A 27,996-nucleotide genomic window follows, 5' to 3' on the forward strand; every position below is an offset into this window, starting at 1 on the left:
AAAGGTTGGGACTGTCCAGGACTGTTTTGGATAGAGTGAAGGTCATCATTTGAAAACAGAATTTCAATTTCTTATAATTATTTTTGTAAGGACTGATATATTTCAGTGGTTTGTGAACAGTCGGGATTCTTTTGAAGGGCCTTTTGTAAGTCAAGGTCAAATTTAACTCACTGTAGCATATAAACTGATATTTCATTGACAGTGGATATTTTAAAGATAATTCAGTGAAACTTTATATAAAGTTGTAGTTCTTAGAAAGAACAATGTCGGAACATTCAAGCAAGTAATTTCACACTTTAAAACAAGAGCACCGCCTTGCGGGTGCTGACGCTCATCTGATTTTTTTTTGTGTAATAGATATATTGTCCTACCCATGATTTTCTAAGTCTAAAAAGGGCCATCATTCTTGCAAAAAGCAGGATAGAGTTATGTTTCTTGATGTACAGTGTCCACTTATGATGGTGAAAAACTGTTGCAAGTTTTAAAGCAATAGCTTTGATAGTTTATGAGAAAAGTTGACTTAAACATAATACTCAACCAAGAAAATAATTTTCTAAGTCCAAAAGGGGCAATAATTATTGCAAAAAGCAGGGTGGAGTTATGTTGCTTGCTGTACAGGGTCAGCTTATGATGGTGAACAAGTGTTGCAAGTTTCAAAGCAATAGCTTTGATAGTTTAAGAGAAAAAGTTGACCTAAACATAAAACTTAACCAAGAAATCTGATATATTCTAAGTCCAAAAGGGGCCATAAATCTTGCAAAAAGCAGGACGGAGTTATGTTTCTTGCTGTACAGGGTCAGCTTATGATGGTGAACAAGTGTTGCAAGTTTCAAAGCAATAGCTTTGATAGTTTAAGAGAAAAAGTTGACCTAAACATAAAACTTAACCAAGAAAACTGATTTTCTAAGTCCAAAAGGGGCAATAATTCTTGCAAAAAGCAAGATGGAATTATGTTTCTTCATGTACAGGGTCTGCTTATGATGGTGAACAAGTATTCCAAGTTTCAAAGCAATAGCTTTGATAGTTTAGGAGAAAAGCTGACCTAAACATAGAACTTAACCAAGAAATCTGATATTTTCTAAGTACAAAAGGGGCCATAAATCTTGCAAAAAGCAAGATGGAGGTATGTTTCTTGCTATACAGGGTCAGCTTATGATGGTGAACAAGTATTCCAAGTTTCAAAGCAATAGCTTTGATAGTTTAGGAGAAAAGCTGACCTAAACATAAAACTTAACCAGGCAACGCCGACGCCGACAACCGCTCAAGTGATGACAATAACTCATCATTTTTTTTCAAAAAATCAGATGAGCTAATGATCTGGCAGATGAAAATAACACAAAAAGTCTGCAAATTCTCTTGTCAGCATTCTGATCATTTGCAAGTAGAGACAATTAATTAATTATGGATTAAATTTCCTTTTAATGTTTTTGATTATACAGGCTAGTGGTCACCTTTCCACCCTATTTCAGCCCACTCAAATTGATTCTGTCATTAGCTTTAATAAAAAATCATACTGTTTACAATCAGTCAATACCATTAGACAAATTGCTTGCTGTGAAAATCATACCCCATTAAATCTGGCCTTAGATGTAACTAATGCCTGCAATAATTTTCAGGTTTTTTCTTCTAATGAAAATTTCCTCTTGCTACTTATTAATCACACTGGATTAATGAAGCATTCAGATATATGTGGAAATCAGACGCCTATTTTTGCTACAGTTACAGCAATTTATAGCGATGACCTTTTAGAAATAGTGTCTGAAAATATTATGTCGTAGAGAAACACAATATGGAGATCAGACTATTCAATCAAGAATTTCTACTAGAAACAATTTATGCCCATAGATGTTTGAATAATTCATCATCACTCAACTCCATTTGCAACAGCTGTAACATAATTTGCATACTTAGTGTGCTTGCTGACTGGTTACATAGAGGGCAATCCCATACTGTTCTGCAGTATAAAGGCTAAATAGTCTGAAGACCTAATTGCTGGAAGACCCACAAGTACCGGTATAAACCCCTGCAAGTCCTAAGACCAATCAAGAGTGGCAAACTGTCACAACATAAGCCGATAACGTTTGACTTCTGAAATACTCTACTTACTGAGCAGATTAGTTGTCAATTTTCTCAATTTCAACTAATTCATGGGCTCTATAACTCAACAGCAACAAAATTAATACTATCCACCTGGTTTATCAAACTTGGCCAAGACAATATGCCCATAAACACTCTGACTAAGTTTGGTGTGAACACAAGCTTTATTAAGTGGACTTAACTGTCACTATTTGCAATTTTAAGTAAATTCAAGGGCCATAACTCTAGTGACTGGGGGTATCTGGCTGGTTATCAAACTTGTCTGAGATATTTTGTCAGTAAACATTGTGAGCAAGAATGGTGAACATTGGGAAAGAACTACTACAGACCGGACATGGTCAAAATTTGCAACTTCTAGTAACTCAAGGGCCATAGCTCCAGAGCTTCTAGGACAATCACTGGCTGGTTATCAAACTTGACTAAGGCACTATGCCTTATATTGTGACCCACTTTGCTGAACACTGGATAAGAAATGCTCAAAGTTAGAAAGCGGTCACTGTCAATTTTCGCAGATCTGAGTAATCAATGGGCCAAGTCCGACTAGCAGGTCTTTGTACTAGGATCTGCTGTCATAAGGTGACTTCCAGACCAGCGGGCCTTTGTTGACTTTTGAACTAGCTGCAGGTCTCCAGAACACTGGATGGTCACAATGAATACCTATGTGTATGTGGTGATACTGACAGTTTTCTAGAGCAAAATCTATATTTACCAACCTACTAATGCCTGTTCTAACGTAAAGATCATAACAGCTTACCTCACATTAATAGGTTCAGATGATACTTTATTTAATTACCTTACTCCTAACTATTTACTGCCTGTTTTTGATAGTATAACACCTACCTTATCCATTTTGATGACTTGATAGCTAGTTTTACCATTGCACATCTATGTTTTGCTGATACCAAATCCTGAAAGAGCAAAATTCTGAATTTAGTATAACACTAAGCATAATTATTCCATTAAAACAAGCAAATTGAATGAATTGGTATCCCCTGCAGATGGGTTTGTGGTGAGGAATGGCGAAGAAATATATTCAGCAAAAATGCCCAGGTGGGCACCTGGGTAGAACTCCCAACCTTCGTGAAGCCATAAGCCATCTGGATGGCTTTATCACATGAAGAATTCAACGCCCCAAGTGAGGCTCGAATTCACGATGGTGAGGAGCAAATGATTTGAAGTCAGCGATCATAAAAACTTGGTCACAGAGTCCCCTCTTCCAAGAGGTGTTTACTCTACAGGTGTTGTACTATATTTATTTGTTTACTCCATACATTCTACTGGAGTATAAATCTACTTGACAATATTGATCCAAACTTTCTCTGTGTCTATCAATTAACTCTTAATCTATCAATTTGCTTCAATGCCTGCTATAGGATTATTGGGTCCCAATTGCAGATATGAACAATTTCCACACAAGGCAGAATCTCTTATCTCCCTAAATAGTGTGTCAATGCTGTTTAGATAAACTAATGCCAAGAAGAGCTTCAAAAGAAATCAAACCAAGGCTGCTATTATTTGACAATTTTGCTTTTTGCACTTCCTAATAGATCTGATGAACCTCAGAGCAGCAGTCTTTATGTGCCTTGTGGTGACTGTACTTACATTCAGTGTTATTTATAGTCATAATGAACTCCATACAATAGAACTGTAAAAACAGATTTGCTAGGGGATTATGATAAAGGCACTGTATCTTTTCATTACTTATGACAAATCTTTTGTTGATTGCATTCCATTACTTCCAAAATTTACCTGCATACCTCAGGTATCACACGTGGCAGAGACCATAGTATTACCATAACATTCTGTGCAGGCTGATCATGGTCTGCACTGTTCACTATTCAGTCAGTATCTTTTTGGTAAGCAGCCCTGTTAACAGTTAATGGTGCTTTCCAAATTCAAAGATGGACAAGTTCATTATAGAAATTTAGCACGGTAAGGTTTCAGACTTGATAGAAGACCTCTTAAATAACTTGTCCTTCATTTCTAATTAATATGTGAAAACTGTCATTTATTTGCTGAGATCAGGTTGGTACCCAAAATTACGTAATCCATCAGCACCAGTTAGGTCATCTAGCTACAGTATATTCTGTTCTTTGAGATATTTCATATGGTCAATCAGTTTGAAAAATCAGTCAAAATGTGTTCGATTTGTCAGTATTTGTCATTTTAATGTATTTTACAGCAAACTAGTATACAGTTAAACACCGCTCGCTCGAGGTCGCAAGGGGATGAGCAAAATGCTCGAGTTATCCATGGTTTCGAGCGACTCGAACATTGACCAACATAAGAAGAAAATTGAAGTTTGTTTTACCAATATCAATTGTCATTGCGACCATTTGCAGAGAAAACGGTGATGAGTAAATAATAACATGCTTGTGACATTTTCAAAAAAAAAAAAAGTATTACAAACGTTATCTATGATAGACGTTTCATAACGTAATTTATAAACGGCACATGCAAAGAAACAACTAGGACTTTTTATTTTTATTTATCAACAAGTGCATAACAAAATTATCGTCTCAATTTTATGAAAAGGCTATATTATTTTCCTTCATTTGCATGCAAACAACTGCTGATCAAAATACTAAGATCTCAAGATTTAATAAAGATTTAATAAGTAATCAGTACTTCATCTATATCTGATCAATAAAACTTTTGTTCAACCTTTTATCAATAATTAATCACATTATCAGATCAAATATACCGACACACAAACATTTAGGATAGTCGTGGAATAGACCACGCAATTCTCACGGTATGTGGAAATTTTTAATTAACTGATAAATTCTGACCACCGAAGGTGTGAAAAAGTTTGACATCTCTGCTCGAGTTTGCCAGAAGCAACAAAGAGTAAATTAATACACAGGGACCAGATGTCGTGCTCGAGCGATTGAGTTATCGATGCTCAACCCAGCCGTGATAATTTCACATAGAAAATAGAAAGAAATCAGCCACGGACCACATGAATTGCTCGGGCATTAGCCCGGGTACTCGAGTCATGGATGCTTGAGCGAGCGGTGTTTCACTGTAATTCTATCTCATTTAATCCAAGTACATTCAATTTTCACATGAAACTAGAGCTGCTTTTGAGAAATCGCATGTCTCCCACAACTGCCTAATCATCTAGACTGGCATTTCTTCTCCATTATGTATCTGAGTCAACCATGCACCAAGACCTGTATCACTGGCATCAGTATTTTCGGTAATTCAAGGGCCATAATTCAGAAGTGCCTGGGCCGATTTGGCTAGTTATCGAACTTGGCCGAGGACTTATTGTCAAACACATTTTGTTCAAGTTTGGTGAAGATCGGATGAGAACTGTTTGACTTAGAGCATGGACAAGATTTGTGACAGACAGACACACACACACAGAGGAGTAAATCAGTATGTCTCCCACCACAGTGGTGTGGGAGACATAAATATCGGTGGCAAGGCTATTACTAACCTTGTCAAAAAATATTATATTGCCAAAATATGGTATCTGGAACCCTGCTTAAAAAGTGAAATCAAACAGTGCAAAGAGGCAACTTTTGTGACTGAACATCTTAATTTGAGCCGCACCAGGAGAAAACCAACATAGTGCATTTGCAACCAGCATGGATCCAGACCAGTCTGCGCATCCGTACAGTCTGGTCAGGATCCATGCTGTTCGTTTTCAAAGCCTATTGCAATTAAAGAAACCGTAGGCGAACAGCATGGATCCTGACCATATTCTGATTACATTTCAAGCTATTTCCAATCAATACATTTTTTGTAAAACAATCATGACCGAAAACAAGCATTAAAGATTTTCTCCACAGATTTAATTTACTTTCGAAAAATAAAAAATATCATAAAACGACAATGTAAAAGGAAAGAGCTGTCAATTGGGAAATGGCAAAGAACTCAATTTTTGCTTTACTGTTCCTTGTTAATTGGCAGAACATGTTTATTGGGGAAACGGCAGTAAAAATATTAATATTTTAGTTATGAACTGAGGCAGATAAAAGGCTTTCTTGTATGTTTGAAAATTTATGACTCTTGTTTTACATAATTAACTGTGAGTATTTAGTTGTAAAAGAGGTGTAAAAAAACTTCAAATATCTTCCAAAGTATCTTGCAGATGAAAACAGTTTATCCATTTTTAACCCATATCATGCTGGACATGATTGATTCTGCCTTTGCGACCAGTGTACATCATGATCAGCCTGCACATCCATGCAGTCTGATCATGATCTACACTGTTCGCCAGTCAGTCAGTCCAAATTGAAAGATGGACAAGTTCATTATAGAAATTTAGCAGAGTAAGGGTTAAGTCTGGAATATCTTGGAAACAGTTTTCATATAATTTTTGTGAAAAGAACCATTTCTTTAAATAACATGGTTGAGAAAAACAAAATCCTCTAGTCTAAAGTTGCCTTAGCTTTGCAATTGCACACAGGAGTGAAGAAATTATCACTGAGCTGCCAAAAAAGCTCAAAACTGAAATATTTTCCAATTAATTCCTGTTCAGTAAAAACAAATATCTAATCTCAGGATGCAATTTTTCTTTAATTTCCTGTTAAATATTGTATTACATTGTAATGGGAAAGTCCTCAAAACAATTTGGAAAGAGTACAATGTAACAAACTGATATCGAGTGCCTCTGGTTAGTTTTCCAGGAGTTTTTGGATTCCTAATTTTCGAAAAGTACACATGACTTTAGTCTTTTTCTTTTTCATTTTTTCATCAGAATAGACTGGCAACATTCCTGAGATCCATTCCATTAAACCTTTGTATCAAATTTCTATCTTTACCATGACTGTGTATTGGCACTATACAAGTGGCAAGCTGAAGACCTGAAAGCTGTCTATAATTCTCAAACAGCTAGGCTAAGTTTAAGCCAAACCTGCCTGCATCTATAAAAAGTTCTCTCCCTCTGTCCTAGACACTTTCCCTTGCTCTGTCATTCTGTGTCTGTATCGGCAGGGGATGAATCTGGGGACTAAGTGGCTAACTTTGTATGTAAAGTGCCTTTTGAATGTGTTTATCACGAAAGGGTGCAACAAAAATCTGGTGTAATATATCATAATGTTTTAAAAGATACAGTGAAATCATGTAATTCTGTGGGGAAGAAAACTTGCAGTTTTGTCCAAAACAGTTTTTTAATTGGGACATAAATTTGTTGTTTACGACCTGTGAACATAAAATAAAATGGAATTGTTCTGCTTTGTTAGGATTAAATTCATGGACTGCCTCAAGCATAAAATCCACAAAAAAGAAGTCCCCTTAATGATTTCACAGTATATATCATACCGAGGGCTGAACGCAATACTGTATTATATAAAGGACTTAGGACAGTATTGCGTTCAATCCTCGATTAATTAGTTTTTCAAAGTTTGTTTAAGGTTGTAGGCAGTGGGTATGGGGATGGGGGGTGGGGGAGGGTAGAACGAAGACTTAATAATGCAACAATGAACCAAAGGTGATAGCAGTTAACGCATTGATCTGTGAACTAATCAAAAATCAATCTGTGTAGTTAGATAGAAGCAAAAATTACAGTAATTACATTAATGTAAATGATGACTGTCCGAAGCCAATCTATTCTGTCAGAAACATTGATTAACATTGTCACCAAACATTTAAACTGCTTATAAATGGTTAATGGTAAGAAAATGGTTGCGATGATCTGGTCGGGTATATCGATTTTTGATACCAGAAACCGTCTATCATCTGATAATATAATACCCAGTAGGGGAACTTTCTGTGGCAGTTAAAATATACATTGTACATTCTTTCTCTTACATCCTTCTAGCGATTTGTTCAGTTTTGTTTGTATCAGCTTCATAATACATTTTTATAGTAATACTTGGTTTCCAAAATTATATGCAATTCAATGTAAATAATATATCTCAAATTTTTGATAAGGAAGTTAAGTTCCCAATTAAGGAGGCTAATAAGATTATAAACTCTTTAAAAGGTGAATAAAAAATCTATTAGGACATAGTACAGGAAACATTTTAACAGTAAAAATTTTGAAACTCAATCTCAGGTTCACATTTGTCATTGTATTTAATGATACCATAAACATTCTTATGTACAGGTCCTTTTGAAAGAGGGGATTTTACTTCCCAAATGGGAAGCAAATTACCATATTTAGTATCAGGTTTCCACTCCATTCAGGAAGTAGGGAAAAACTCACAAACTGTTTCCAAAACAGGAAGTTTCCCCTACTGACAAATGGGTACCAAGGTTTTGATTTCAATACAGTACTGTGAAATCATTAATATTCGTGGGGGATTAATTTTCGTGGATTTTGTGGTTGAGTCAATCCACGAAATTTAATCCCAACGAATAAGTGGAATTCCCATTCATTTTATGTTCAAAAGTTGTAATCCACGAATTCATATCCCCACGAATATGCCTTTCTGACCTAAGCCACGAAATTTCATGCCCACGAAATTAAATGATTTTACAGTATATAGGATAAATCTTGTTTGCAAAAATTCTCAAATTAGAAATAAACAATTTTTGAAAGTCTTAATATTATTTTGTGAGACAAAAGAAATCATGAACATTTATACCAAATGGAGCAACACTATTTGTATTTGATATTGATGTAGACATGATTAGGTTAATAACTAATGCCAGTTTTATGAAATTCCTTGCAGTTTTTTTAGACACAAAGCAAACACAAGACAAACCTGTGCAACTGCATTAATCGCAGCCCCCATAATAATTATACTTTGTATCTTGGGGTATGAAGAGCAATTAAGTTTTATGAACCTTGCAAAGCTGAAATCTGAAACCAATCCCAAATGTTAAGAATCTGATTTTGCTCAGTCTTTAACTTGACCATTGGCAAGTCTGAATTCTACACACTCCAGTTTCATAGCCTTCAGGATGCAGATGTAAGACTGATTGGCTTTTGTGGCACAATCATACTTCCTATCCTTGGTTCTTTATAAACTCAGTTTGGCAACCAGTCTTAAATCACCAGCATCTTGGAGACCAGTCTCAGACTGTACAAGGGGTGTTCAATAAATACCCGGAAAAGTGCTCTCAATTCTTCATGTATCATCAAAAATAAATGAATATGCTACAAAATGTAGACTAGGGAATACTGAGTTGATATGTCAAAATTAGATTGTCTTTGGATAAATAATAAGTAAATGCGAGTCCCCATGGCAACGTCATGTGACGTCATCCAGCCCAATTTTGTCTCTTTTTCTATTTTACATGCGCTAAAACATTACTTGTCATTTACCTATTTTTCAAGCTAACTTTTCTTAAATTGGTTGAATATTGATATAAAAAGTAAGCGTTACGCCAATAATGTCAAATTATAAATGTGACATCATTAAAATATATGGCAGGCATATTGAGTTGGTCATCACTTGAAAATCAGTGTTGAATGGAGACGTGAGATATCATTTTTTGTTTTGAAAACCAAAATCAAGGAAAGAGACAAATCTATGCTGCAAAAAGGTTAAGGGAAAAATGCCCTGAAGAAAACAATATTTTTTAGTGGGACGTTTTACGTTTAAAGTGGTCAGGAGAATAAACGCTGACGACTTGTGTTTCAGACATGTAAAATAACGTTCAGTCACATTTAATAGATTAAAGAGCTCCTTGATAGGGCATCAGTTCAGTGTCCAATTTCTTCAACACGACAGTCCTGAACATCATACGAACAGTATCTATTTATTTTTAGGAAAGTGTAAATGCATTTAATGTTGATCAACATTGAATCAAAGGTAATCATGATAGTTTTGATTATTGAGTGTGATATGACAGCATCATAAATACGTTGGGCCGCTTTTGAGGTGATGACGTTGCTAGGAACGACAAATAATATTGTGCATGTTATGAAATCTGTAATTTAGGTATTTGAATTCAGTATGTTATATCCGTCAATTTCAAATTTTAGCAAAATGAGACTAGAAATAAAGAAATGAGAGCACTTTTCCGGGTATTTATTGAACACCCCTCATACCTGTGCCAGTTTGAAGACTCCGCTATAAATCAACCAATCAGGAGCCAGAATTTTGGACACATCTCTACACATAAAAGCCCTCACAAGATAATTCCTGTTCTAAATTTTTGCAATTATCAATGGCAACTTTTATAACAGTGGAACTAATACGAAATGATAAAAAAGAATATTTTATATCACATTTGTAGAAGCTCTTGCCAACTTATATTATACTGTTGCATTAATGTGACAATAAGGAAGGATTACATAAAATATTTCCATTAAGATATTAAACTGGTGACAAAACATTTTGTCTGATCGATTTTACAAAAATAACTTGACCAGGAAGCATGTCATTGTGTACAGATACTGATACATATTAATTTAATGAAAAAAATACCTGAACACCAAAAATCTTTCTGTGTATCAAAATAAAAATATAAAGGTGTTGACTGCAGATTTCACATAAATTCATTGAATGCCTATCATTTCCAAAAAGAAATACACACTGAAGTAACAGGGCTGACAAAATGTTTCAGTCTTCGGAGCATAAGGCCTGAGTGTAAGTTTTTACACCAACATTTTGTATTTAAGTTAGATCTTAAGAACAAAGCAAAACAATCTGCACAACAAACACTGTAATATCCTGGATACAGCTTTAATTTATGACATTGGCCTAAGGCAAATTCATTTAATACAAACATGAAGGCAAGGTTTTCTTTCCTGATAAAGGTTTTTATTTCTTCTAATTCACTCAATACAGTATAGCAACTTAATCTATTTTATGGAAAAGATAAAAAAATCTCTCTTTTATTCACACAGTAAGGAAGTCAAAAGAAACCTTCCAAAGGAAATTTAGACTTTATTACAGACATCATTGCTCTCTATAAAAAACTTGTTTTTGTGATTCTGCAGCACGATATTGATCTGTCTGTTACTGCGTTTCTATTTATTTTCCTGCCACGCAGTTACACCCTGTTGTGAAATTCCATTTGCTATATACCAACAAAACAACAATCATTACCACTTTCCCTTTTATTTGATATATTGCAGTGTTTCCCCCAGTCTATTAAGGCATGTCGTATGTTATACATGTCTTCCTCCACAAATTGCTTTGTCATGACTTATAATCTTAAACAAGAGGGCCATGAAGGCCCTGTATCGCTCACCTGACCTATTGGCCTGAAGATCATCAAAATTAACATTCTGACCAAGTTTCATTAAGATATAGTCATAAATGTGGCCTCTAAAGTGTTTAGTTTTTCCTTTGATTTGACCCGGTGACCTAGTTTTTGACCCCACATGACCCAGATTTGTTCTTGACCTAAAGATCATCAAGATTAACATTCTGACCAAGTTTCATTAAGATATGGACATAAATGTGGCCTCTAGAGTGTTAACTAGCTTTTCCTTTGATTTGATCTGGTGACCTAGTTTTTGATCCTACCTGACCCAGATTCAAACTGGACCTTGAGATCACCAAGATTAACATTCTGACTAAGTTTCATGAAGATATAGTCATAAATGTGGCCTCTACAGTGATAACAAGCTTTTCCTTTGATTTGACACGGTGACCTAGTTTTTGACCCCACATGACCCAGATTCGAATTTTCCCTAAAGATCATCAAGATTAACATTCTGACCAAGTTTCATGAAGATGCAGTCATAAACGTGGCCTCTAGAGTGTTAACAAGCTTTTCCATTGATTTGCCCTAGTGACCTAGTTTCTAACCCCAACTGACCCAGATTTGAACTTGACCTAAAGATCATCAAGATTAACATTCTGATCAAGTTTCATTAAGATATGGACATAAATGCGGCCTCTAGAGTGTTAACTAGCTTTTCCTTTCATTTGATCTGGTGACCTAGTTTTTGACCCTACCTGACCCAGATTCAAACTGGACCTTAAGATCATCAAGATTAACATTCTGACCAAGTTTCATGAAGATACAGTCATAAATGTGGCCTCTACAGTGATAACAAGCTTTTCCTTTGATTTGACTTGGTGACTTAGTTTTTGACCCCAGATGACCCAATATCGAACTTGTCCAAGATTTTATTAAGGGTAACATTCTGACCAAGTTTCATTAAGATTGGGCCAAAATTGTGACCTCTAGAGTGTTAACAAGCAAATTCGATGAATTGGTATCCCCCGCCGAAAGGGTTTGTGGTGAGGAATGGCAAAAAGATATATCCGGCAAAAAGTTAAGGATGTTAATAAGAAGCAAATAATTTCATTAGTCAAAATCAATTTAACAGAAAACAAATGTTTAATTAAAGAGTACATAACAAATGTATGATACTTTGATCCTGACTTAAGAATTTATTTTGAATGGGATATGCTTACTGTAATAAGCTTAGCTTTTAAAATTAAATGCAGTTAATTGAAATGTGAGCTTGAAGTTTAACTGGAATGAAATACTGTCTTTGAGTGGTTTGGCACCAGGTGTTGCTGTTTTACATGTACATTTGAACTTAAAAGATCAGATGTCCTTAAGAGAACACAGGTAAGATATCTTGAAATGGCTGAGGGCAAGGTTTGTGCAGTCACAACTTAACATGTTGAAGGTCTGAACATTAAAAAAAAAAAAAAAAAAAAAGGAATGGAAATATATATATCTATATATAGATATATGTATATATTTATTTTTTTAGGGGGTGGGGGTGCAGGGGAATGGGAGAGGAAACAAAATTTCACATGTTGATTATAAATATTGACTGAAAATTAAAAATTAAAAAAAACAACAGGTAAAAGGGTGAAGTTGGAGTGGGGAGGGGGGGAGGGGGGGGGGCAGAGGATGCATGATCAGTGGTGGGCATGACTGGATGGGGAAGTGAGGTGGGGGAATGGTACAACTTAGAAGGTTTGAAAAAAATCTAAAATAAGAAATGAAAAAAAAATAAAAAAATTTTGGGGAGGGGGGGGGGGGGGATGGGGGAGGGGGTGTGACCAAGGCAAGTGGGTGACCAGGTGTGGGTGCGCAACTTCACATGTTTATAATAAATGTTCACAGAAAAGAATGAAAGAAATTTAATAAAATTCTGCCAAATGGTAAGTTTGTAATGTACAAATATGTGGATTTTTAAACAATTAAAGGGCAATAACTCTGAAGTTACAAAAAGAAATCCTTACAAAATTGTGTGTGCACAACCACATTATAGTGCTCTAAATTCTGTTAAAGTTTCATAGTTCTAGGTCAAATATGTCAAAAGTTATGATGCAGAAATTGGCATAGCTATAGATCTATAGTACCCTATATAGTTAACACTAGAAACTTCTGAGGGCCATAACTCTGGTGTTACTTGGGCAATCTGTCTGAAACTTGATGGGCCCCATAACCTCATAGTGGTGAACATGTATATGAAGTTCGTTTGAAAAAAATCTAAAATAAGGAATGAATTTTTTTTTTTTTTTTTTGGGTGTGTGTGGGGGGGGGGGGTCAGGGGGTAAGGGGGGGGGTGTGTGATCAAGGGAAGGGGGTGACCAGGTGTGGGTACACAACTTCACATGTTTACAATAAATGTTCATGGAAAAGAATGAAAGAAATTTAATGAAATTGTACCAAATGGTAAGTTTGTTATGTACAAATATGTGGATTTTTATACAATTAAAGGGCAATACTCTTAATTTACAAATAAATCCAAATGAATTGTGTGTACACAACCAAATTATGGTGATCTAAATTCTGTTTAAGTTTCATAGTTCTAGGTCAAATATATCAAAAGTTATGATGCAGAAATTGCCATATTTATAGTACCCTATATAGTTAACACTAGAAACTTCTAAGGGCCATAACTCTTGTGTTACTTGGGCAATCTGTCTGAAACTTGATGGGGCCCCATAACTCATAGTGGTGAACATGTATATGTAAGTTTGTTTGAAAAAAATCTAAAATAAGGAATGAATTTTTTTTTTTTTTTTTTTTTTGGGTGTGGTGTGTGTGGGGGGGGGGGGGTCAGGGGATAAGGGGGGAGGTGTGTGATCAAGGTAAGGGGGTGACCAGGTGTGGGTACACAACTTCACATGTTTACAATAAATGTTCATGGAAAAGAATGAAAGAAATTTAATGAAATTGTACCAAATGGTAAGTTTGTTATGTACAAATATGTGGATTTTTATACAATTAAAGGGCAATAACTCTTAATTTACAAATAAATCCAAATGAAATTGTGTGTACACAACCAAATTATGGTGATCTAAATTCTGTTTAAGTTTCATAGTTCTAGGTCAAATATATCAAAAGTTATGATGCAGAAATTGCCATATTTATAGTACCCTATATAGTTAACACTAGAAACTTCTAAGGGCCATAACTCTTGTGTTACTTGGGCAATCTGTCTGAAACTTGATGGGCCCCATAACCTCATAGTGGTGAACATGTTATTGAAGTTTGTTTGAAAAAAAATCTAAAATAAGGATAATGTTTTTTTTTTTTTTTTTTTTGGGTGTGTGTGGGGGGGGGGGGGGTCAGGGGATAAGGGGGAGGTGTGTGATCAAGGTAAGGGGGTGACCAGGTGTGGGTAACACAACTTCACATGTTTACAATAAATGTTCATGGAAAAGAATGAAAGAAATTTAATGAAATTGTACCAAATGGTAAGTTTGTTATGTACAAATATGTGGATTTTTTTTAAACAATTAAAGGCAATAACTCTTAATTTACAAATAAATCCAAATGAAATTGTGTGTACACAACCAAATTATGGTGATCTAAATTCTGTTTAAGTTCATAGTTCTAGGTCAAATATATCAAAGTTATGATGCAGAAATTGCCATATTTATAGTACCCTATATAGTTAACACTAGAAACTTCTAAGGGCCATAACTCTTGTGTTACTTGGGCAATCTGACTGAAACTTGACGGGCCGCAAGAACTCATTGTGGTGAACATGTATATGAAGTTTTAAATAAATATTCCCAACCATTTCCTAGATATGGCTCCGGACGGACGGACGGACGGAAAGACGGATGGACCGACGGACGGACGGAAAGACGGACGGACGGACGGACGGACGACGCCAAAACTATATCCCTCCGACTTTCGTCGGGGGATAACAAGCTTTTCCTTTGATTTGACCTGGTGACCTATTTTTTGACCGCAGATGACCCAATATAAAACTCGTCCAAGATTTTACTGATGGTAACATTCTGACCAAGTTTCATTAAGATTGGGCCAAAATTGTGACCTCTAGAATGTTAACAAGCTTTTCCTTTGATTTGACCTGGTGACCTAGTTTTTGACCCCAGATGACCCAATATCGAACTCATCCAAGATTTTATTGAGGGTAACATTCTGACAAAGTTTCATTAAGATTGGGCCAAAATTGTGACCTCTAGAGTGTTAACAAGCTTTTCCTTTGATTTGACTTGGTGACTTAGTTTTTGACCCCAGATGACCCAATATCGAACTCGTCCAAGATTTTATTAAGGGTAACATTCTGACCAAGTTTCATTAAGATTGGGCAAAAATTGTGACCTCTAGAGTGTTAACAAGCTTTTCCTTTGATTTGATCTGGTGACCTAGTTTTTGACCCCAGATGACCCAATATAGAACTCGTCCAAGATTTTATTGAGGGTAACATCCTGCCCAAGTTTCATTAAGATTAGGCCAAAATTGTGACCTCTAGAGGGTTAACAGTGAAACTGTTGACGACGGACGGATGACGGACGACGGACACAGAGCGATCAAAAAAGCTCACCTTCACCTTGAGCTAAAAAATATTTTACTGAAAAATCTCTCATATTTCCTCAAAATATTTGAATTTAAGCTATCATATGTGGACAATGTAAGAGAATCTTTATTTCAACAGCCACAAATTTGAAATATAATAAAACCTGTCAATATTCAGGGGTTTTTTTACCAGGAGGGGAAGAGGCCCAGGCCTGTGATTTGGTGAAAAAAAAAATCGGTATTTGGGCAATAAAAAACCTGATGTAAAGTCAATATTTGGGGAAAACTGCATGATTTAAAAGAAATTTTCTGAGGGGAAGGGGCCTATTAACGGCCCCTATTATGAAGGAAAAAAACCCTGAAATTGGTCACTAATGGGAAAGGAAAAATATGGTCTTTGTTGACAGGTGGTTTATGTTTATGGTCAGACAGGAAGAGAAAATAGTCACCTTTATAAGGAGGTTTAATATTAGTGGCCTTTATTCGGAGATGATCTTTAACCTTTATGTTGCTAAATTTCTAAAATGGGCTGGTCCATCATTCAATTTGGGCAGTTCCACTTACTATTCAAAGGGGTGTTCACTGAAAAACTACTGACTAAATAGCGAACAGTCCAGACCATGATCAGCCTGCACAGATGTGCAGGATGATCTTGGTCTGCACTGGTTGCAAAGACAAAATCACTTGCCGCCAGCACTGCAAGCAGGCTAAAGGTTAAAGGTTTAACTGTTTATCCTACTGTGTAAGAATTTTAGAAATTCAGCAGCTGGTATACGTTCATATACATCGCAAAAAGTAAAACACCAAAATTTCGAGCAGTGAATGTTTAGACTGTATCTGTGGTACTTTGTGTTTAACCTTTAGCCTGCGCGCACAGGCTGATCATGGTCTGCACTGTTCTCTATTCGGTCAGTAAATTTTCAGTGATCACCCTTTCGAATATTAATTGGTACTGCCCAGTTTGAATGGTAGACCAGTCCATTTTAGAAATAGAGCAGGGTAAAGGTTAAGACCAGTTGTCAGTGATTTACACAAACTACAACATTCCATTATTATATGTAGTGCTCGCGGTCTGGTACGGCCTACGGGGCAATAGCCTTAACACGGAACACAGCAATAGTGATTTCCCTTGGCGTGGGCAGCACGGAAAGACGTTGCTGGTGGTGCTAGACAATATTATTTGGCTACTGTCCGGAATATCATGAGTAGAGACTGATTCTACCTGGTAAGTTTAATTGGTAAGTCTTTATATCCACCAAGCACAATATATACATAACATCCAAAAATTAGTGAAGAATGTCTTTCCCTTAAAATAAGCAATGTAACAGATAATTTGACCTGTCACTTGCAAGCCTCCAGTAAGAATCTGTTTTGAATGATACATGTACTACTACATTTTTATGATTCATTACAATGTGGGTCATTTATTTTGTTGGATTTCAAGTCACACCGACACAATTATAGGTCATATGGTGACTTTCCAGCTTTTATGGTGGAGGAAGACCCCAGGTACCACTCCTAGGCACTCCGTGCATTATTTCATCAAGAGCGGGCAGCTGGGTAGAACCATCGACCTTCCATAAGCCAGCTGGATGGCATCCTCACATGAAGAATTCAACGCCCTCAGTGAGGCTCCAACCCACATCGATGAGGGGCAAGTGATATGAAGTCAGCGACCTTAACTACTCAGCCACAGAGGCAAAATGTTCTTTCGGCCAGACACAAAATGTATGTATCTCTGTCCCAATGTGATTACATCAGGTAATCTGGCCAGCAGCATCTCAGGCATGTACTCCACTAAAGAAAGCAAAAAAAAGGAAATTAGCTACCTTTTTATTATACCCATCGCTGACTGGAGACATTATCCCTGCTATCACATTGTATTTTCCGCCTCTTTGTAGATGATCCCTTCCCAGTTCTGAAAGAAATATAAAATATTATCTGACTATCAGTATGATGCCTATCAGGGCCCTGGGCAATATCTATAAGTTTAAGACACTCTAAGGGGTGGTGGTCGGGGACTGAGGTGGATATAACACACTTCATATTGACCGGATTTTTGCCAACATTGTTACGGAGGACAAATGTAATTGCAGGAAATCATACTATCAATCTGTAAATTTACAGACTGGAAACTCTGTAAATTTATAAATTATCTGTACAATTGCAGGTAATTATAAATCTGTATTAAGCCATGTTTAATATGCTGTTTTCTCATATTCTCAGGGGCCTGCAAGGGTTCAAATTTAGACAAGCATACAATTGTACATGTACAAGCTAAATGCTAGTGGAATTTTAGAGTAGCTAGCGGTCATGGAATGAACTAGCTTATTTTAGCTAGTCAATAATGTACCAAGCAATGTCTTTTATAAGTAATAAAGTTTATTCTACAAGTACATATCTTTCATCATGAAAGGAATGTTATTATTTATGTTTATACATGATTTTTATTGTTCAACAAAACTCCAGCTTGATGTGCACTTAAGAATGATTACAAGTAACATAATAATTCAAAATTTAAGGAAGCTTATGTTACGTTCTGTATCAACTCAAGCTTAACTTGGTAGGCTCTCACTTCAGCTGATAAGTGGAGCTACTTTTCGCTAGTAGGAATTTAATATTTGTTTGTATCTGGTTACTTACAGTGATGAATCATTCAGTAAGTTTTGTCCAGTAAAATTTTAATAAAAAAGTAAATATTATTGTTACATAGTAGCTTTTCCAGATTTTTTTCTAGCTAATTTGGGAACGCCTATACCCCTAAAATTGGGAATTTTGACATGTAAATGTTCCAAATTGGGAAATATTTAGTCCCATAGGATATAGTAAGGATGTGTTTAAGCACTTTCTCATACACTTTTTTCACATTGTACAACCCCTTTAACATACATGTACTTCCATTACAAAATTGTCCATAATTTGGTCAATGTTTGTGCAATTTTGATGAAATTTTTTTCAGACTGTAGATTTGGAATTTTTGCACTCATTTTGGGAAAAATACATACTTTTTGGCATTGGGAATATAGCCGAATAACGGCTATAAAAACGGCCGAAAAAAAAAACCCTGTTTTCCTTTTAACCAGTGAACAACAAAGACACTAGCTAATTTTAACTAGTACAAAGATTACTTAATTTGACCCCTGCCTAGCCTAAGCAGTTGTTATAATAACCATTTCATAAACAATATTTTGGTGTAATCTTGTAGAAAAAAACACTTTTCATTTAGATGCAGCTATATTACAGAAATTATCCTATTTAACTGTTTTGATACAGTATTTGATACCACACTTCCCAATCAAAGCCATCTAATCTTCAGTTGAGGGTCCTTCTATGAAGCTGAAGCTTTTATAGTTTTTGAGAAAAGGTGGACCTAAACAAAAATTTTAACCAACGCCAACAATCAAGTGACGACAATACCTCCTAGATTTTTTAAAAAAACAAGAGGACCATGATGGTCCTGAATCGCTCACCTATCCCCACATGACCCAGTGTTGAACTGAGTATGAAGTCGTTATTTCTATTATTTGTCATAGTGACCTAGGTTTTGAGCATATGTGACCTAGATATCATCAAGATAAAAAATTCTGACCAATTTTCATGAACTCCATTGAAAAATATGACCTCTAGAGAGGTCACAAGGTTTTTCTATTATTGACCTAATGACCTAGTTTTTGAAGGTACGTGACCCACTTTTAAACTTGACCTAGATATCATCAAGGTGAACAATCTCACCGATTTTCATGAAGATCTCGTGAAAAATATGGCCTCTAGAGAGGTCACAAGGTTTTTCTATTTTTCAACCTACTGACCTAGTTTTTGACCGCACATGACCCAGTTACGAACTTGACCTAGATATCATCAAGCTGAACATTCTCATTAATTTTCATGAAGATCCATTGAGAAATATGGCCTCTAGAAAGGTCAGAAGGTTTTTCTATTTTTAGACCTACTGACCTAGTTTTTGACCGCACGTGACCCATTTCGAATTTGATCTAGATATCATCAAGGTGAACATTCTGACCTATTTCCATGAAGATCTCTTGAAAAATATGGCCTCTAAAGAGGTCACAAGGTTTTTCTATTTTTAGATCTACTGACCTAGTTATTGACCGCACATGACCCAGTTTCGAACCTGACCTAGATATCATCAAGGTGAACATTCTGACCAATTTTCATAAAGATCCCGCGAAAAATATGGCCTCTAGAGAGGTCACAAATTTTTTCTATTTTCAGACGTACTGACCTAGTTTTTGACCGCACGTGACCCAGTTTCAAACTTGAGCTAGAGATCATCAAGGTGAACATTCTGACCAATTTCTATGAAGATCCATTGAGAAATATGGCCTCTAGAGAGGTCACAAGTTTTTCTATTTTTAGACCTACTGACCTATGTTTTTGACCCCACGTGACCCAGTTTCGAACTTGACCTAGATATCATCTAGGTTAACATTCTGACCAATATTCATGAAGATCTCTTGAAAAATATGGCCTCTAGAGAGGTCACAATGTTTTTCTATTTTTAGATCTACTGACCTAGTTTTTGACCCCACGTGACCCAGTTTCGAACTTGATCTAGATATCATCAAGATGAACAATCTGACTAATTTTCATGAAGATCCATTGAGAAATATGGCCTCTAGAGAGGTCACAAGGTTTTCTATTTTAGACCTACTGACCTAGTTTTTGACCCACGTGACCCAGTTTCGAACTTGACCTAGATATCATCAAGGTGAACATTCTGACCAATATCATGAAGATCTCTTGAAAAAAATAGCCTCTAGAGAGGTCACAAGGTTTTTCTATTTTTAGATCTACTGACCTAGTTTTTGACCCCACGTGACCCAGTTTCGAACTTGACCTAGATATCATCAAGATGAACATTCTGACCAATTTTCATGAAGATCCATTGAGAAATATGGCCTCTAGAGAGGTCACAAGGTTTTTCTATTTTTAGACCTACTGACCTAGTTTTTGACCCCACGTGACCCAGTTTCGAACTTGACCTAGATATCATCAAGGTGAACATTCTGACCAATTTTCATGAAGATCTCATGAAAAATATGGCCTCTAGAGAGGTCAAAAGGGTTTTTCTATTTTAGATCTACTGACCTAGTTTTTGACCGCACGTGACCCAGTTTCGAACTTGACCTAGATATCATCAAGATGAACATTCTGACCAACTTTCATAAAGATCCCATGAAAAATGTGACCTCTAGAGTGGTCACAAGCAAAAGTTTACGGACTGACGGACGGACGCACGGACGACGGACGACGGACGCCACGCGATCACAAAAGCTCACCTTGTCACTTTGTGACAGGTGAGCTAAAAACCAGAAGAGCTAATAAAACAATTCTTGAGCATATGACATCATGCTCATCTATAAGGGGCATCCCCCTTGTTTTTTTAAAAATCACCCTTCCTTTTAGACAAAGGGGGGATTTTCGGTTTACAGTCAACTCATCCCCTAGTCAACTTGTCCCCCAGTCAACACATCCCCGATTTGGTCACCCTCGGCGATTTCAAATTGGTCATTTCGTCCCCCTTTTTTCGGCCCCCCTTTTTAAAACGTATTTTTGAAAAAATATCAAAGTATGATAAATTAAGTCGGTTTTTCTTTCAAATAAGTATATTTTATGCTAAATATATACATAAGTTTTCGTTTGTTTTAACAACTTTTTGCTTTAAAAATGATTGATTTAACAAGGAGGATTTTCTGTTTTTTTCTGGTTTTTTTGCTCTTTGTTTTTGTAAGTCTGCTATGCTGGACAACATGATTGCTGTTTAAAGTCCGTATTTGATGCTGCTTATTTTAAAACTCTTGAATAAGACCAAACTTTTTATTAAACTTTTTTGCTATATAAACATATAGTGAAATCGCCTATACATGAATCTACGATAAAATATGGTTGGCTGTTACATTTCACCCCCCTATGATTGTAACATAAGAGATTCTACTTCAGTTCCATTACATACGAATTATTTCAGGGCCAAACGGTTGAAAACAGCATTTCAAAAACATAAATATAATAAAAAGTCATACTGACTTATGTGTAGGTCCGTAAAACACGTTCTGATCTCTACGAGCGAATTCAATTAGTTTAATTTAATTCAGCGGTGACGTCATAAATGTATGACATAAAGTATGACGTCATAATGTTGTGACGTCATATAAAAGTTAAGCTCGTCACTCGTAACCAGGGTCAACTCGCCTAATTTGATGATTCTGTTCATAATTAGTTTGCGAGCTGTTAGATTACTAATTTATGAATACTTCTCAAAATTCTGATAAAAAAGAAACAAATATCTATACGTTCCATTGGCTATGCAACACTTTCTAACCATGGGGGTAAATTGTAACAGCATATGACCCGAATGACGTATTACGCTGAAAATGTAGTACTATAAAATGCGAATTATTTGCGTTGTTAGAATTAGTGATGGGACATCGGTTGGAAAACCGATGCGATGTATCGGAAAAATAATCGGCTGAATGTTATTTATTTTCATACTTGTTTATTCAGATAGTCATGTCTTTAAAATGACTGTTTTACTTAAAATTCATATCCTCTTTTGAAAAATAAAGAACTACCATTAATCAGATGTTTTAAAGCTGGTTCCTGGTAAACAGAAACTTGTTTAGTAATGACTAATTAGTTGCAGACAGGGAAACAACAATAAATTGCAATCTGGTGTACATGTATCATAGACTCATAGCTGTCATTTGTGACAGTTGACTGGTACAAAATGTATACCTGTACCTGTAATATATCTAGCATACAGCAGTGCTCCAGCTAGCTATTTACAGCAGGGCGCATCGCCCGTTCCGAAATTCGTTCCGCCCTGTTGCCCCGCCAGGCACCCTGCCCGTTTTACAACCATTCATTTCTTTTTTTTAGCCAAACTTCCCTTTTTTGCCTCAGTGATTATAATACACTGCTTTATTGCCCCCTTTTTATCGAGTGATACACGCCGGGGGGCATTGACATAATTAGCAAACAATTAAACAATTACCTGCTGTAATCGTGCCCGAGGCAGACCATGATATTTTAGACTGCTCCACTAGCATTAAAATCATTGAACCTTAGTGTTAAAACAGTTTGCAAACCAGTCTGAAATCATTATCATTTCGCGCCACCTGTCAAAGTGTACTTTCGTTTTCGGTAATATAGTCGTAAATACCCCTTTATACACAACTGAAACTTAAGTCCAGACAACAGACATTATATGTAATTAATAAAAATCGATCACAATCAAATTAAATAGGAAAATATTTTGATTTATCGTTTACAAGTTTTGAAATCGAAAGTAAGTTGTCGTCTGCTGTGTGAAATTGCCGATTTTTCATGAAGATTTCTTTGAAATTAGTTTACTAAGATGTAATGACAGGGTACACTTTAATGTCAGATACTGTCAAATGCTGTTAAACTGTCTTTGCATCATAATATTTTTTCAAAAATATTGTTAAACTGGACATTCGACGACTTTTCGAAAAAAGTGTAACCATATCCGGATATAAAATTTTGGATACCCGGAATATGTCTATTACAAGTGCTAAACTTGCTTTTAACTGTTGTAAGTTAAAAACTTTGCCCGATTTCATTTATTTAAGTGGAAGTTTAAACTTTATTTTCTGTATATAATATGTTACAGGTATAAATTTATAAATATCAAGTAGCCTACATGGAGAAGATGTGTACTGAAATTGTAACAAGTAAAATAGGCCTAAACACATAGATATTGTTATTCAGTATGCAATTACAAAGAAATGTTACAAGTTGAAAATCAATGCCAAGTAAAATACAAACAGCAGAATTTTTAGTTAATAAATAGGTGCATTAGAGATGACAGACATAGCCTATTAAAAGACCATACCTAAAGTGTGCCAAAAAACATGCCTAAATTATGCCAAATTCCATGCCTAAAGTATGTTAAAATGCACTGTATGCATGGACCAGTTATATTTTTTTCCCGGGGGAGCACGGTCCCGGACCGACCACCACCCCAGAAGTGCCCTTTTCAGTGCCAGCACCCTGCCCTTTTTTAATCCTAGCTGGAGCACTGAATACAGCAAGGAAGTACAGATATTTCAGTCTTTCTCTGGCTGACAAAAATAGTGATTGTAGAAAATCATTAAATGAATTCAGTTATTTTTCGGTAATATAAATATTTTCATACCATAGCCTGACACTACTGAGTAGCACCATGTTCCGACTGCTTGTTGCTATGGCATATAACAATGTCATGAAGCTTGGTAAAAAATGATCGGATAAAAATCAGAGTTTAATCTGTTTCCATATGTACATGGTCAGCTGTACTGGGTAAATGGAATTTCGGCAGAAAAAAATCATGACAACTCGATGACAACTGCAACTGCATAAAAACACCAAAGTTCTTTCCATTGAAATTACATTATGGACACGGAAATCTAACGGCATTAGTGTCCAGTTTCAACAGATAAATTCCCTCGGGCATACTGTTGTAAAATACGAAAATTTATCAAAGTTTCTCTAATTTATTTTGCCCCACTTTTATTGAGAAAACATAATCGATTATCGGAATCAGTTGGACTTTTCTAGCCGTCAATCGATTATATCCGCTAATCAGCCCATCACTAGTTAGAATCGAAATAATAAATATGTTCCAATAATTTTATCAATTAATAAAACATGGGCAGTCGTTTGGATGCGAATAATTAAATCACTCGTGCTACGCACTCGTGATTTAATTATTACGCATCCAAACTCCTGCCCATATTTTATTAACTGATAAAATATAGGAACATATTTATTATTTCTTAATTAACACCTCGTATGCAGGTATATGCTCATTCTATTATTTTTTAGAAACCGTGGTCTCCCTACTACTGAAGTATTTCTTTTTTATTTTAATGACAAAAATGAATATAAAGCATGTTGGTTATTTTTAGTAAAACATATATGACAGATATTAGTTGTTTATTTATTCTTTATTGTATTTCTAATTAAAACTTTCTTTTATTATGACCAGGGGTAAGGATTTATTGCTCTCTCTCTCTTTTCTTACTATGATTTTCAAAAAGTTGATTAGATTTTCTATTATATTATATTTTAAATATAAGGGCATTGTATTTATTTTTTTATGTATATTTTATTTCAGTTAATTGTCTTATATTTTCAGTATATTTCTTTTATTATTTTATCATACCTAATTATTTAAAGTTAACTATTTCCAATATACTGTAACTCATTCAAAACTCACGATGATTTTAAATACAAGTTTTCAAAGTCAAAAATATCATAAAAAAGCAAAAATGCCTAAAACATTAAGGAGGGGGGTGGGGGAGGGGAATTACCAAAAGGGGGACTAATTGACCAAAAAGGGGACGAGTTGACCAAAATGGGGACGGATTGACCAAATTTTATCATGATGGGGACGAAATGACCAATTTTGGGGGACGAAATGACCAAATTGGGGACGAGTTGACTGGGAGACGAGTTGAATAGGGGACAAGTTGACTTGATACCATTTTTTCTCAGCTGTTTTTGATATCTGGCATAAACTTTTTTTTGGGGGGAATTCAGTAGGCACTAAATTGCCATTATTTTCATTCATTTTAATACATTGAAATCGCTTAAAATTTTCATGTGCCAGTTTTCCACACCCGTCAAGAAAACAAGAGCTGTCCGTAAGACAGCCAAGCTCGACTATTCGAAATATTGACCCAGAAGCAGGAAAATATTACCCAAAAAAGTTAAATATCGAAAGAGTTTTAAGTTCAAAAGGGGGAATAATTTGACCAAAATGCATATCAGTTATGGGACTTGCTGCCATCAACTAGTTTTATAACCCGGAAGGCACATGAGAAGTTTCAATTCAATATCTGCATTAGTTTTGGAGATAGAAACTTGCATGTAAAACTTTAACCAGAATTTTCTAAGTCCAAAAGGGGGCATAATTTGCCCAAAATACATGCCAGAGTTATGGTACTTGATCCAGTGAGGTTAGTAATTGATCTAGAAAAAGAAAAAATAAGTTTCAAATCTATATGCCTTTTAGTAATAGCTGTATGTACTTGCACGCAAAACTTTAACCAGAATTTGCTAAGTCCAAAAGGGGGCATAATTTGGCCAAAATGAAGGTCAGAGTTATGGGACTTGATCCTATCAACTAGTTTTATAACCCAGAAGACACCTGTGAAGTTTCAAATCAATATCTGCATTAGTTTTGGAGATTAATAACTTGCATGTAAAACTTTAACCAAAATTTTCTAAGTCTAAAAGGGGGCATAATTTGCTCAAAAAAACATGTCAGAGTTATGGGACTTGACCCAGTGAGGTTGGTAACTGATCTAGAAAAAGAAAAAATAAGTTTTAAATCTATATGTCTTTTAGAAATAGTTGTATGTACTTGCACGCAAAACTTTAACCAGAATTTTCTAAGTCCAAAAGGGGGCATAATTTGGCCAAAATGAAAGTCAGAGTTATGGAACTTGCTGCTATCAACTAGTTTTATAACCCCGAAGACACATGTGAAGTTTCAAATCAATATCTGCATTAGTTTTGGAGATAGTAACTTGCATGTAAAACTTTAACCAAAATTTTCTAAGTCTAAAAGGGGGCATAATTTGCTCAAAATACATGTCAGAGTTATGGGTCTTGACCTAGTGAGGTTGGTAATTGATCTAGAAAAAGAAAAAATAAGTTTCAAATCTATATGCCTTTTAGAAATAGTTGTATGTACTTGCACGCAAAACTTTAACCAGAATTTTCTAAGTCCAAAAGGGGGCATAATTTGGCCAAAATGAAAGTCAGAGTTATGGGACTTGCTGCTATCAACTAGTTTTATAACCCCGAAGACACATGTGAAGTTTCAAATCAATATCTGCATTAGTTTTGGAGATAGTAACTTGCATGTAAAACTTTAACCAAAATTTTCTAAGTCTAAAAGGGGGCATAATTTGCTCAAAATACATGTCAGAGTTATGGGACTTGACCCAGAGAGGTTGGTAATTGACCTAGAAAAAGAAGAAATAAGTTTCAAAGCTATATGCCTTTCATTGATGGCTGTATGTACTTGCATGCAAAAACTTAACCAAGGTGTGACGCCGACGCCGACGCCGACGCCAGGGTGAGTAGAATAGCTAGACTATTCTTCGAATAGTCGAGCTAATAAGAAACATCATATTATTTGACATTTTCATGTAAAAACACGAGAATATGAGAAAACCTGAAATATGAGAAAAGGATTTGTACTTTCACTTTCGTTTTTTGAACAAGTGCCAATATCGATCGAGATTTAGGAATAAACATCTTACCAAACATCCTTAGATGCATATTTGTCGGTGGGTTAAAAGATCCGCAAGCTAGTAACACAACTTTTTGTGGCGTCGTCATGTTTAATCTCAAATAATTCATGAAAAGTCACTGGACGTTTTTTTCGCCCGATTGTTCCTAAATTTGCAAGTTAAACGGTTTCGTGAGAATTGTTGTTCGTTACAATTGATTTCCAATATGGACTTCAGGTAAAAGGTCACTAAATTAAACAATTTTTTCAGTAAGGCCGAACACCACTCAATTCGGCTGTTCTTTATTTCATATAAAATCCACTTACTTAATAATTTTTTAGCACATCTGATTTTTAGAGACTTAAATGCATGTAAAGAACTCGCTATTATAGAAAAATAAAAATAAAAAACGAGAGTAAACTTTTATATAAGAAAGCTACAATTTGTTAAACATGGCCCTTTTACTCCTTTTCGCTTCTCCTTCCAAGACTTACAGTTTCTAAGCAGCCATTTTTACTTAGCGATTCGAACGAATGCTACACCTACATACTGAAACGCAGCAGAGCAAAAGAAAATACGATGCTTTTGAGAACGGGCACTAGGAAAGGAAGAAAATTTAGGACTATTTATATTTGGACTACTACACCAGCGTAGACTTGCATTTGATTTGGTAGTGATCAGCCAATATGGCAAAACCTCCAAGCGGGCTTAAGTCTGCTAAAAAATTTCTTTTTCATTTCGAATCTAAGTTAAATAAACTATTACCTGCTATTTATAATCTGTAATCAAATTGTTGACAGCCTTTATAGAGGTAAAGTATAGCCGGGGGAGAAAATGCCATGGTCCCTACCAGGGATCGAACCCCGGACCTCGTGATCCGTAGGAGGACACTCAAACCACGTCGCAAAAGGGTTAACCCGACATCAAGGCTGTTGGAAATGGTCTTTAAACTACACTTCTCCCCCTTTACTATTTCATACCTTACTGGCTCTTCAGAATGTCCCGTCATCCCACTTCTGACACCATTGAA

The 27,996-nt window shown here is 35.7% G+C and overlaps 1 protein-coding gene across 3 annotated transcripts in view; it reads right to left on the reverse strand.

Moving 5' to 3' along the window:
• The window catches only part of LOC123547111 (nicotinamide/nicotinic acid mononucleotide adenylyltransferase 1-like), an 81,263-nt gene extending 54,098 nt beyond the window's left edge, over nt 1-27,165 (reverse strand). For 2 of the 3 annotated variants that reach the window (XM_053551387.1, XM_045333927.2), the window contains exons 1-3: nt 26,997-27,165; nt 17,532-17,620; nt 2,938-3,005 (exon numbers count right to left, since the gene is read on the reverse strand). In XM_053551387.1, the coding sequence (XP_053407362.1) occupies nt 2,938-3,005; nt 17,532-17,620; nt 26,997-27,096 (257 nt within the window). In that variant the 5' untranslated portion in view covers nt 27,097-27,165. The remainder of the gene's footprint in view (nt 1-2,937; nt 3,006-17,531; nt 17,621-26,996) is intronic. The other variant, XM_045333928.2, reaches the window with a different exon arrangement.
• Nucleotides 27,166-27,996: the final 831 nt, after the last annotated feature.

This window comes from Mercenaria mercenaria, chromosome 9, assembly GCF_021730395.1.
Source record: "Mercenaria mercenaria strain notata chromosome 9, MADL_Memer_1, whole genome shotgun sequence".
Lineage (NCBI taxonomy): Eukaryota > Metazoa > Mollusca > Bivalvia > Venerida > Veneridae > Mercenaria > Mercenaria mercenaria.